The sequence below is a fragment of the Equus quagga genome, chromosome 2 (genome assembly GCF_021613505.1).
Source record: "Equus quagga isolate Etosha38 chromosome 2, UCLA_HA_Equagga_1.0, whole genome shotgun sequence".
Taxonomy (NCBI): Eukaryota; Metazoa; Chordata; class Mammalia; order Perissodactyla; family Equidae; genus Equus; species Equus quagga.
The window spans coordinates 38,375,048-38,388,395 of NC_060268.1; the positions used below are offsets into that span (position 1 = coordinate 38,375,048).

At 38.2% G+C, this 13,348-nt stretch overlaps 1 protein-coding gene across 3 annotated transcripts in view; it reads right to left on the reverse strand.

Annotated features, from left to right (window-relative positions):
* INO80 (INO80 complex ATPase subunit) overlaps positions 1-13,348 on the reverse strand; it is a 126,984-nt gene that overhangs the window by 18,267 nt on the left and 95,369 nt on the right. For all 3 annotated transcript variants that reach the window (XM_046653906.1, XM_046653904.1, XM_046653905.1), the window contains exon 28: positions 3,843-3,937. In XM_046653906.1, the coding sequence (XP_046509862.1) occupies positions 3,843-3,937 (95 nt within the window). The remainder of the gene's footprint in view (positions 1-3,842; positions 3,938-13,348) is intronic.

Below are 13,348 nucleotides of genomic sequence, written 5' to 3' on the forward strand. Positions count from 1 at the left end.
TTGTAAGTAGCAAGGTTTGCGTGCATTCAGTAACATATTCATAATTCATAACATAATTCATATTGTAACAGAATAAGGATTACAGAAACCTTGGGCTGTTAAAAATCAAAGAAATTAGCTTCCACCCTGGATCACACTGTTGGATTATTTATAAGCAAAAATATTTGAATCAAACTGCTGAGAAGTTCCTTTCTACTGAACAAATCTAGTATTATAACATGAATTAATATCTTGGCAACCCCGACTAAAGAAAGGAAAGAAAACAATCCTGGAAGGCAACATGAGGGTTTGGGTGCCCTCTAGGGGGCTGAAAAGGAACCTCAACTCAGGGTCTCCGTTGGAAGACACCTTAGAGACCAGGCTTCTGGGTGGTCTATGAAGGAGACTATGAAATCATGTAGCAAAGACAAGTCTAGGTCTCACCCTTACTTTTCTTTAGTTAATGACCCACTGAGGCCACTTTGCACCACAATACCCAAATTGTGCTGGGCATGTAGCTGACTGCAGTAAAAACTAGATGAATGACTGAAAAAGAGCCAGAATGAAAGAGGGCACTGGAACTCTGTAACACTCTCAACTACAAAGAAAAATCCATGCTACACTCACATTTTCTCATGTTTTCTGAAGGGTCACCCTGAGTGGTGCGATAATTGGGGGGATCCATCTGGCAAATGTCATTGGGTAGGAGGAAGGGAAGCAAAGACCAAGGCACGTCAGAGCAAAGACCTTGTGAATGGCTTCTAGGATCATGCACTGGTCACATGTTGTGAATGTTGCCCAGTCAGGACATCCTGGTCAAACAGTCTTTAGTCTCAGTCAGACTCTTTCCTGGAAGGATCCCTCATAAATAAATGTAAGGGAATGTAAATGGCTTTTTATAGGAGTTCTTGTTTACTCTGGCTGACCTTTGAGCCACAGCGCTGTCCAGTTGAAACTACAATTTTTTCTTTTGATGTCTTTTCATTAATAATAATGAAAATATTTGGCAAGGTGTGCTTTTCTGTTTTGAAAAACACCTGTCTTTTTCTCTATATTGGGTTACTGCCAGCCAATCAAATTTATAAGTGGAGAACTTTTTCCCCATTTGGAGGGGTCTGCCTGATAAGCTTCTGGTCAGCATAGGCACAGCTCAGATTCCATATACAAGAAGTAGGAGATTATTTCCTAGCCATTAATCCCAACTCCAATCATCTAGCTCTTAACGTAGGCAGGGAAGGAGACTTTGCTCTGTTTTTTCATTTTGCCAAATATTAGATGCAGGGTGTTAAAATGATAGTTACTCAAATGTTCAATCTAAATAAAACTCACTGCTCCCTAAGTAATTCTCAGTTGTAAAGTTTGGAAGCTCAAGTAAGTTTCCCAGGAAATCTGCAAAATAAGACATTTACTAAGTAGATGTAGTACAATTTAATGGTGAAAATACCCTTCTTTTAGAGCTAAGCTTTTAAAAACTACTGTGTGCTACTGGGATTGTCCAAATAACTGCTTGACAAATTAAATAAGGGATTTTAGAAGTAATAAATCAAATACATCTACTGATTTTTTCCATTAAAAGGTCACTGGAAAATGTACTAAGTCCTGGATCTCATAGTCCAGTTTTCTGGGAATTGGGTCAGCTAGAACAGCTGTAGCTCTACAACTCAGAAGCCCAAACCATTAGAAGTCAACATACCATAGCTCTAGTTGGAATCTATATCAGCAGAACTTTCTACAAAGTAATCTGACAATATGCACAGTCTTATATGTTCATATCCCTTCACTCAGTAATTTCCCATGTTTGAATCTATATTAAGAAAATATCTAAAATAGTGACAAAGCTTTATAAAAAAGATATTCACTCAACATTTTAACAATGGAAGAGTAGTATATATACTCAGTGTAATGGAAAGTTGGTCACTAAAAATAACGATTACAAAGACTTTTTTAATGATGTGTGAAAATGTTTATGATATAATATTAAGCGAAAGAAATCAGGACACACAATCCTATCTACAATATGTTATCAACGTGTAAATATAACCCCCCACACATACCAAAGACTAGAGGGATATACCAAAACGTTAACAGTGATGGGACTGTGAGTAATTTTTATTTTCTTCATTAAATATTTCTCAAATATTCTTCAATAGGCATTTTATTGTAATATATAATGACCCCAATTGTTACTGGAAAAAAACAGCTTTGTTGTTAACGAAAGATCTTCAAAAGTACCCTAGCAAACATACTAGTGGAAAATAAACACAAACAGTAGTAGGTGAAACATCTACTACTTAATGGCTTTTCTTGTAACACAGAACTCATGCCACTCCTACTAATGTGCCCCCAACACAGAGATGCTGGCATCCCTGGAGAAAATACAGGCACCCTGGGAAAATACACAGTCTGTAGATCTTGTATGTAAGATTCCTGTCAGTTGGAACTCTGAGGTTGGAGTAGGTGTGGACATAGTAAAACACATTTCATTTGATTTCAGAATTAAGAAAAGATGAAGATCAGCTGGTAAACTTTCTTGGGGGGGCGGGGTGCGCACAGCTATATGGTAGGGCTAGGAGGCACTACTTAGCTTGTACATGTCTCAAATAACCAATTTAAGAATCTGCCCATAGCTTCTGAGAGCTGAGAAGCTAGGTGAGGTCACCGACACCGTTGTTCCAAGGGAACAAGCTGAAACAGGTACAAAGCAGATCCTCCCCTCCACTGTTGTTCAAACAGCCACCTGAATTCAGATGTACAGTTTCAACTTAGAGGAGTTATTGGCCTGAGTATGCACTGTAAATGAAAACATCAGGATGTAGCTCCTTACCTGTGCTCCATTGTAAAGGACCGTGCAATACCAAAAATTCTCAGAGGGCACTCTACTTTGAACTATGGATTTGTTTTATGCTAAATTGTTTTACATCTGAAGTAAATCATGCTTTAAAACGGAAATGAAAGAAATTAAAAATTGTAACCTAAATACAAATGGCTTTGTGCTTCATTTTCCTTCCCAAGAATTCAAAAGTTAAATATTAACAGACTACACAATTAAAGGCCAAAAATTCAGAACTGTTCTGATTTACAGAACATTAAGATCTATTCTATTCCTTAGTTCTCCAGGTCTAAGGAAGAAAACTAAGGGTGGAGTTCAGCAGACCAGTCACTAGCAGAGCTTGGCTTTCTCCTTGGAGAGAGCAGTAACCAGACTCTGCTTATTACAATGAGAACCTGCACTTAGGATAATTATGGCTCTGTAAGCCATCAGCAACCAGCAGGCAGTATTTGAAATTTCATAGGCTCATTATCAGGTGGGAGAAGGACTGTAACTGAGAGCTGCCAGCTGAATAGATTGCACACTATTGCAATTTGTCATTCTGTACTGTACTACTACAATGCTAGAGGGAAAGCAGGAAAAAGGAAGGTATTTTTCTTTAAACTTAATAGGAAATGAAACAGGTAAGCAAAAATAAACTAAAAATCAACTGTAAGTCAACACCCAGAGACAGCCACTGTCAACATTTAGGAATACAGCCTTGTGGACTCTTTTTCTACATGCATATTATATATATAAGGAGGATCTTGGCTCATACTCAGACATCATTTCTTTTATAGCCCAAAGAAATAGGCACTGATTTGGTGAGAAAATACATTTCAAACACAGGTATTACCAAGCATTCATTTTCTCTCTCTCTCTCAGACGCACAAATTTGAACCACTATAAGCGGATTTAGCTACCTCTTAAAAGGGTGGGAACTATATCATGATCACCTAACAATCTGAGATGTGTTGGCATTTCTTTTAAACTCACCATCTCAAGTACTAGAGGAAAAACAAACGAGAATTTTTGTAACTCCTATTAACATTACCTGTTCTGAAAATCAGCAACCATGTCCCGCCTCTCTGAGATCTTGGATGAGCCATCAAGCCTCATGTAGGTATGCTTCCTATAAACCATATATTCCTGCCAACCAGAGTAAAAAGATGTGATAAGTCTGATGCAAATTAATTACTGTATTCTAATTCCCACAAGCATCTACCTACCTTCTTTCTACCTCATCCATACTGGGAACAAGTCATTATATCCAGAATGAGAGAAAGTAATCTCAAAAGGACAGGAATTTAATTGGTAAATGAATTTACTGCCAGTGTGTGACAATCAAGGGTAACTAGAAGATTACAACCACTCTCAATTTCAACTTGGAAACTAATCTTATTCCTGTAGATTTCATGAAAACAAACAAAACAAAATGAAATTTTCAGTCATCAAAATGGCTTTTCAGTCACCAACCAGATGTTTCTCACAGCTATGGAATATCCAGTTTTCTTTTAGTAACACTCGTCCTAATGTGTTTCTCCCCAGCAAATTCTTGCTGATCAAAATCCTTGAATTTACAGCCTAAGCTTCCTTCTTCTCATAGAGCATGCATCACTGTTAAGGGAACAGAAGACAAGGTAACTTTCCATGTCAGAGGATGTTCTTGTCATCATCATCATCTGTGAGCCATCATCTGTGAGTGGAATTACAACTTTTAACAACGGAGAAGAGACTTCAAGAGATGCAATGGAGAGGATGGATCTCCATTCTTAGATGCTGCCAATTCCTCTTACAGATAATATCCAAATGAGCACTGATTTCCTTTCTTTATCCAGATTATATGGACAATACTTTGAACAGTCCATTTGTAGAGGAATTATTATCAAACGCTTCACACAGCTGCCTATTTATAAGAAATCACCATGAACAGTTACTTTGGCTCTAAAATAACTTTTCACTATTGAAAAAGACTAATCATTTCTACATTTGGGAGATTGTGTTAATTAATTTTCTGTGGTCAAATGTTCTTTTATTGCAATACTCTCCCATGTAGCTCTTATACTTGGCTGGGTATTTTAGCAGACAACGTTGCTACTTTGGTATGGTTGGTGCAGTGTATGTAGCAGCCTGCTCTTAGAGCAAGTGAGTGCCAAAAACCCTTTAAATGGCTTGGCAGAAGTCTCTGACTATGATACCTGTTATGTGAAGCTGGTTGACAAAATAGACAAGCTCATCAAAGCACACATCTTCATGGTGTTTCATATATATATATTTCACTATTTCTTTCAGTCTCCAGGTGCTTATTAAAGGGCTTTGATAATCAAAGAGGGGCAGAAAAATATTCAGTCAAAGCAAGTTTCAAGTTTCCTTTTAGGAGTACAGCCCTATAATGGGACTGGGTTAATGGCAGAGAAGTAGGAGTGTTTTGGATAAGGAGGAATTCAGGGAAGAAGATGAAAAATGACAGCATGATGATGGTCTTTAGAGGCTCACTGTACTTTGGCAGCTAATCCAGTCAGGGAATATTGCCATCCAGAAAAGCCAAATAACGAGATTATACAGAGAGACACCCCACAGCTTTGGACTTTAACTAAATCGTGAGTTTCTTGGACAGGCACTCTTTTGCCTTTTAAGCCAGAACTTCTAATCCCAGCGAGAACAGTAATGAAGGAATCTTCTTGTAGATCTTGCTGTTTACATGATTTATATATCAAGGTCAGCATAACACCAGAGATATTAATGCCAGACCACAATCAAACCAACGCTGATTACAGAGAGCCTGTTACTGAGGCAACAGAAGTGAACCTTTTCAGTTTACTGCTTTAAGCCTTTGCTCTCTCACTCAGGGGAGTAGTGGGATTTCAGAAGGCTTAGATGAGTTTAGATCCTATTTTAGTAAGTAGCTTCAAAACAAGTTCATGGATGTGGAAAATACAGTTAAAAACAGAATAGAGGAATGTCTACATTCTCACATCACAGAAAAACATCCAAAAGATAAAAACTGAGCTAAAAAGGCAATTCAGTATTTCTTTCATTCACAAATTCTGGCTACACCAAAGCTATTCTAGATGTTTCTAAAATTCTAGGCTGTTTAGAAGATACTTAATTTAATCCAATGTTCATCCAGAAAGAAATACCTAATTTCTTCCAATCATTAATTTCAAGAACTGTGACCACTTCCATTCTTAGTTCAGTTTTCCTATGATTCTAAAAACATCTAATGATTTAGTACAAAATTCATTTCTATCTTGTTAAAATAAAAACACAAATTCTAAGAACAAATGATTTGATAGTACTCATAGAATTTCTGAAAATTTATTTAAAAAATCTATCTCCATCGTATTTGAAAACACACCGTACCAAATGAAAACACACCATACCAAATGATTTGGGACGCAGCGAAGGCAGTCCTAAGAGGGAAATTCATTGCCATACAGGCTCACCTCAATAAGCAAGAAAAATCTTACATAAATAACCTCAAACGACACCTAATGGAATTAGAAAAAGAAGAACAAACGAAGCCCAAAGTCAGTAGAAGGAGGGAAACAGTAAAAATCAGAGCAGAAATAAATGATATTGAAAGAAAAAAGACAGTAGAAAGGATCAATGAAACAAAGAGTTGGTTCTTCGAAAAAATTAACAAAATCGACAAACCCTTAGCCAGACTCACTAAAAAAAAAGAGAGAAGTCTCAAATAAATAAAATTAGAAATGAGACAGGAGAAATCACAACAGATACCGAAGAAATACAAAGGATCATAAGAGAATACTATGAAAAACTATATGCCAACAAATTGAACAACCTAGAAGAAATGGATAAATTCCTAGACTCATACAACCTACCCAAACTGAATCAGGAAGAAATAGAGAATCTGAATAGACCAATCACAAGTAAAGAAATAGAAACAGTAACCAAAAACCTCCCCAAAAATAAGAGTTCAGGACCAGACGGCTTCTCTGGAGCATTCCACCAAACATTCAAAGAAGATTTAATACCTATCCTTCTCAAACTATTCCAGAAAACTGAGGAAGATGGAGCACTCCCTAACACATTCTATGAAGCCAACATCACCCTGATCCCCAAACCTGACATGACAAGGACAACACAAAGAAGGAAAACTACAGGCCAATATCACTGATGAACATAGATGCAAAAATCCTCAACAAAATTTTGGCAAACCGAATACAGCAATATATCAAAAAGATTATACACCATGATCAAGTGGGATTTATACCAGGGACACAGGGTTGGTTCAACATCCGCAAGTCAATCAACGTGATTCACTACATTACCAAAATGAGAAACAAAAACCACATGATCATCTCAATAGATGCAGAGAAAGCATTCAACAAGATCCAACATCCATTTATGATAAAAACCCTCAATAAAATAGGTATAGAAGGAAAGTACCTCAACATAATAAAGGCCATATATGACAAACCCACAGCCAACATCATACTCAACGGACAAAAACTGAAACCCATCCCTCTCAGAACAGGAACAAGACAAGGGTGCCCACTTTCACCACTCTTATTCAACATAGTACTGGAGGTTTTGGCCAGAGCAATTTGGCAGGAAAAAGAAATAAAAGGAATCCAAATAGGCAATGAAGAAGTAAAACTTTTGCTGTTTGCAGACAACATGACATTATAGATAGAAAACCCCAAAGAATGCATAGAAATACTATTAGAAACAATCAACAACTACAGCAAAGTTGCAGGGTATAAAATCAACATACACAAATCAGTAGCATTTCTATATGCTAACAATGAACTAACAGAAAAAGATCTCAAGAACTCAATCCCATTCACGATCGCAACAAAAAGAATAAAATACCTTGGGATAAATTTAACCAAGGAAGTGAAAGATCTATACAACGAAAACTACAAGACCTTCTTGAAAGAAATCAACGACGACATAAAGAGATGGAAAGACATTCCATGCACATGGATTGGAAGAATAAACATAGTTAAAATGTCCATACTACCTAAAGCAATCTACAGATTCAACGCTATCCCAATCAGAATTCTAATGTCATTCTTTACAGAAACTGAACAAAGAATCCTAAAATTCATATGGGGCAACAAAAGACTCCGAATTGCTAAAGCAATCCTGAGAAAGAAGAACAAAGCTGGAGGCATCACAATCCCTGACTTCAAGACATACCACAAAGCTACAGTAATCAAAACAGCATGGTACTGGTACAAAAATAGATGCACAGATCAATGGAACAGAATTGAAAGCCCAGAAATAAAACCACACATCTATGGACAGCTAATCTTTGACAAAGGAGCTGAGGGCCTACAATGGAGGAAAGAAAGTCTCTTCAACAAATGGTGCTGGGAAAACTGGACAGCCACATGTAAAAGAATGAAAATCAACCATTCTTTTTCATCATTTACCAAAATGAACTCAAAATGGATCAAAGACCTAAAGATTAGGCCTGAAACAATAAGTCTTCTAGAAGAGATTATCAGCAGTACTCTCTTTGACATCAGCTTCAAAAGAATCTTTTTGGACACCATAACCCCTCAGATGAGGGAAACAATAGAAAGAATAAACAAATAGGACTTCATCAGACTAAAGAGCTTCTTCAAGGCAAGGGAAAACAGGCTTGAAACAAAAAAACAGCCCACTAATTGGGAAAAAATATTCACAAGTTATTTATCCGACAAAGGGTTAATCTCCATAATATACAAAGAACTCACACAACTCAACAATAAAAAATCAAACAACCCAATTACAAAATGGGCAGGGGACATGAACAGACATTTCTCCAAAGAAGATATACGGATGGCCAATAGACACATGAAAACATGCTCATCATCACTAATCATCAGGGAAATGCGAATCAAAACTACACTAAGATATCACCTTACACCTGTTAGAATGGCAAAAATATCCAAAACCAAGAGTGACAAATGTTGGAGAGGCTGTGGTGAAAAGGGAACCCTCATACACTGTTGGTGGGAATGCAAACTGGTGCAGCCACTATGGAAAACAGTATGGAGATTCCTCAAAAAGTTAAGAATAGAAATACCTTATGACCCAGCCATCCCACTACTGGGTATCTATCCCAAGAACCTGAAATCAGCAATCCCAAAAGTTCCACGCATCCCTATGTTCATCGCAGCATTATTCACAATAGCCAAGTCATGGAACCAACCTAAGTGCCCAGCAACTGATGACTGGATAAAGAAGATGTGGTATATATATACAATGGAATACTACTCAGCCATAAAAAAGGACAAAGTCGTCCCATTCACAACAACATGGATAGACCTTGAGGGTATTATGTTGAGTGAAATAAGCCAGACAGAGAAAGACGAACTCTGTATGACTCCACTCATAGGTAGTAGTTAACATATGGACAAAGAGAACTGATCGGTGGTTGCCAGGGGAAAGGGGAGTGGGAGGAGGGCACTAGGGGTGAAGTGGTGTACCTACAACATGACTAATAATGATGTACAACTGTAATTTCACAAGGATGTTAACTTTCATAACCTTAATAAAAAAAAATTGAGAAAAAAACAATAAAATACTTGAAACTAAAAAAAAAAAAAAAAAAAAAAAATCTATCTCCAGGGCCGGCCCGGTGGCACAGTGGTTAAGTTCGCACATTTTGCTTCTCCGCGGCCTGGGGTTCGCCAGTTCGGATCCCAGGTGTGGACATGACACCACTTGGCAAAAGCACCCCATGTATAAAGTAGAGGAAGATGAGCACAGATGTTAGCTCAGGGCAAGTCTTCCTCAGCAAAAAGAGGAGGATCGGCAGATGTTAGCTCAGGGCTAATCTTCCTCAAAAAAAAAAAAAAAAAAAAAAAAATCTATCTCCAAAAAAATCTATCTTCGCTTTATCTCTACATCAAAAGATTTTCTAAGATCCACCTAGGAGTCTTGCTTAATATTCTCTTCAAAGCCAGCAGGTGACACCTGGTTAATTAGGAATTGTCTGTTTGCTGAGTTTTGCAGTTGGCTATCTTTTAAAGATGGCACGACATTCCCAGTCATTGCTCAACTCTCTGTAGTTCACTCCCATGTCTGAGGACCACTGCTGGATGACTTCACTGTGGTTTGTAGGAACTGTGTCATGCTTACGAGCACTCCTGTGCATTAAAGAGGGTATATGGGACAGAAAGACCAAGCGTTACCCAGGTCTTCCTTATTTTAGGCACTCTGTAGAAACCAAGGGTATCTCTCACCCAAGTCCACTTTTAGTATATAGGAAGGGCTTAGAAAATGATCCACCAGTATGATTAAATTTCCTACAGCCTTGTAAAGCAAGATTTCCTTTTGCTTCACTTAAAGGAGCAAAGAGAGAAGAGAAACCAAATGTCCATCTTCTTTTTCTCTCAGAAGTCTCATAATTTAGTATCCTCCTTTAATTAAACAAATATGAACACCAGTATTCTCAAGTGGATTCTTGTGGATCGATAACTACTAACCAAGGTAAGCTCTAACACCACTTGAACTGGGATGGCCTGGTGACGTAGCTTCGAGCACTCTGCTTCGGCAGCCCAGGGTTTGCCAATTCAGATCCCAGGCGTGGACCTACACACCACTTATCAGGCCATGCTGTGGGAGGCATCCCACATACAAAATAGAGGAAGATGAGCATGGATGTTAGCTTAGGGCCAATCTTCCAAAGCAAAAAGAGGAGGATTGGCGGTGGATATTAGCTCAGGGTTAATCTTCCTCCAAAAAAACAAAAAACTGCTTGAACTATTAAAATAAAAATGATAACTTTCAATATTTAGGAAATCTTGAGAACGATACACAATTCTAGATACTATTTTTTTAAATTACTGAATAAGCCAAAGAGGTTATGGACAAGATGTACTCTCTTGGCATTTGAGTAGTGATTCCCAACCAAGATTAAAAATACATGTGCCTGGACCCACCCAAGGGATTCTGACTCTGTAAGTTTGGGCTAGGGTCTGGACTGGTTTATTTTTAAAAAGGCCCAAAGGTGACTGCAATAGATACCCTATACATGCAGCTGAGAACAACCACTACACAGGGAAGGTAGGGCAGGGTCCCTAGAATCTTGCTATTTCAGCATGGCCCTCAGATGAGCAATACTGGCAGCACCTAAAGTTTCTTAGTAATGTAGAATTGAGAAGCATACCCCATTCCTAGAGAATCAGATTTTGCATTTTACATGTGTGACTTCTAAGCACATTTAAGGTTGACAAACACTGTTGTAGAACAAATCCTTATGCTATTTTTAAAGCATTGGAACACTTTTTTCAAGCATAATCTTATATGGAACCCCTCTAATACAAAATAGATAAAAAGCATTACTATTCTGGTTGATGAAGAAGAGTAGGGATTCTAGGGCCCCATCTGCTTAATCTCTACCTGGGTCCCCTGTCCTCTACCCCATCCCACTAGTGTGAAAACCACTGTCTTAGAATATAAGTTGAGAAGAGAGGTCAGTTCTGGATCACATCTGTAAGTCCTACTTTTTAAAGCAGTGGCATGCAACAGAGGTATCAGCATAACTCAAAATAGTTTCAGCAAGTGCGTCTCACTTCTTTAAAGTATAAGAAATAAAACCAAACATTCATACACCCAATGGTGTAATATAAAGGGACTAGGTTCGTTCTGAAGTAGTAATGATGATAACGACGGCTAGCATTTACTGAGCATTTACTAGGTGACAACCACTATTCTATGTATTTTACCTGGTTTTCTCATCTAATCCTCCCTATCGTCTTTAAGGTAAGTGTTATTATTGTCACTCCCATTTTACAGATGTTAACGTCTCTAAAGTGACACAGGCAGCAGGTAATGGAGCTGGGATTGGAACTCAAGTAGATTGGTTCCAGAGCCCTCGGCTTAACCCCTCTACTGCTTCCCAGATGAAACAGAAGCTCACCATCACCAGGAGAAAAAGGGCGCTTGAGGGAGAAGCCCCTATGAGGGTCTTAATATATTCTGTCCATTACCCCCATCCATCATCATAAAGAAAGGATAACTGGGCACTTGAAAAAATAAAGGCAAGTGTTTATATATCGTACACGAACCTTCCATTCTGAAACTTCTTTTCTATTTCAAAGTTGCCTCTGATGTTCACTTTAACCTAATTTCATTTTCATAAAACAAGTTAGGGGAAAGATTCAGTATGATCCACAAACCTGCAAACCTGGTGTAACTTTATTTTCCTGGACATGCCCTTTTCCATCTTTGGGGCATTTCAACAGCAAAAGGTGAGGCTCTACTCGATGTCTATCTCAACCCCTCTGTTGTCCAAGCAAATTGCACCAAGTGAATGAAATATGGCGGCCATCCTTCCCTTATCTAATATAGAGCCGTTTGGAGCAAGACCTAATCACAAGGCATTTATGGGCCCACCATAATCTGCCTTCACAAGTACTACTACTTGTGTTAGTCCCTTTCCTTCTATATCATATGCTCCAGTCGCTTTGAACTACTCTCCCCAAACGTCTTGTACCTTCCCATCTCTATGCCTTTTTACACCTGCCTTCCTTAGTTTGGAATGCCCTTCTCCCTGATGGTTGAAATTCTATTTAAGTTCAGTTCAGATGTCACTGTCTGTGTGAAGCCTTCCTCAAGTGACCCAGTTAGAAATAAGTGTATCCCTCCTGCTAGCTTCAGCTCTGTTTATGCTTCATTTTTGGCATTAGCATCAGGGTACACTTGACAGTTATTTGTATGTGTGTGTACGTGTGTGAGAAACATACATGTATGTGTTTGTGTCTAGATTATATATACATATACATATAGATTATATATACATATATATATATCTATATATATATCCTCTCCATTAGATACATTCCTTGAAACCAAAGACCACATTCAACTGATATTTACATCTGCTAGCACCATGCCTTGCTCACAGCTGGCATGAAAAAGAAAAGAACTAAACAGAATAAATATAGTGTGGTTGTAAGCTGCCACATTTCCTTCTATCATCCGTAAGACCTAATGAAAATGCTAGTTAACAATTTTCTTTTCATTCCATGGGGCAGTTAGAATACCCCCAGCTTCCCAGTATGTTCAAAATCACAGCTCCCAAAGGTAACTTGGAGTTCTAAGAGAAGCCAGCTCATAAATGACAGAATGTCTGTTCAGGATGAAGCCTTCTCTAGTGAGGTACGTGCTGACTGAGCAAGTTACACAACCTAGTGTCTCAAATGTCATCATTAGCTATGGATTATCTGGATTTAATTCTGTGTCGTACTATTTTCATATATCAGTGCAGTTTAAGATTTCTCTGGGTTTCAGTACTTAACAATCACATCACATACAGCTCCAGCTGGCTGACCCTTTCCAAGTACTTTTGTATTGCGTAGAAAATATTGAGGCTTATTTCCTTAAACTACAGACTCTGCTGCTCGATGCAAAAAAAAATGAATCTCAAAAGAGATGACCCAGAGATAATGTAAGTCATCTGTAGTGTGTTAAAGGCTCTCTGCAACTACTAGAACATGGGGGTGGAGGAGGGGAGGGGAGGTCCCAAACTAGCGTAACAATGGTGGTAGTAGGAAAAGTTCTGTCTGACATCCAACTGGACATCACTATCCCAAA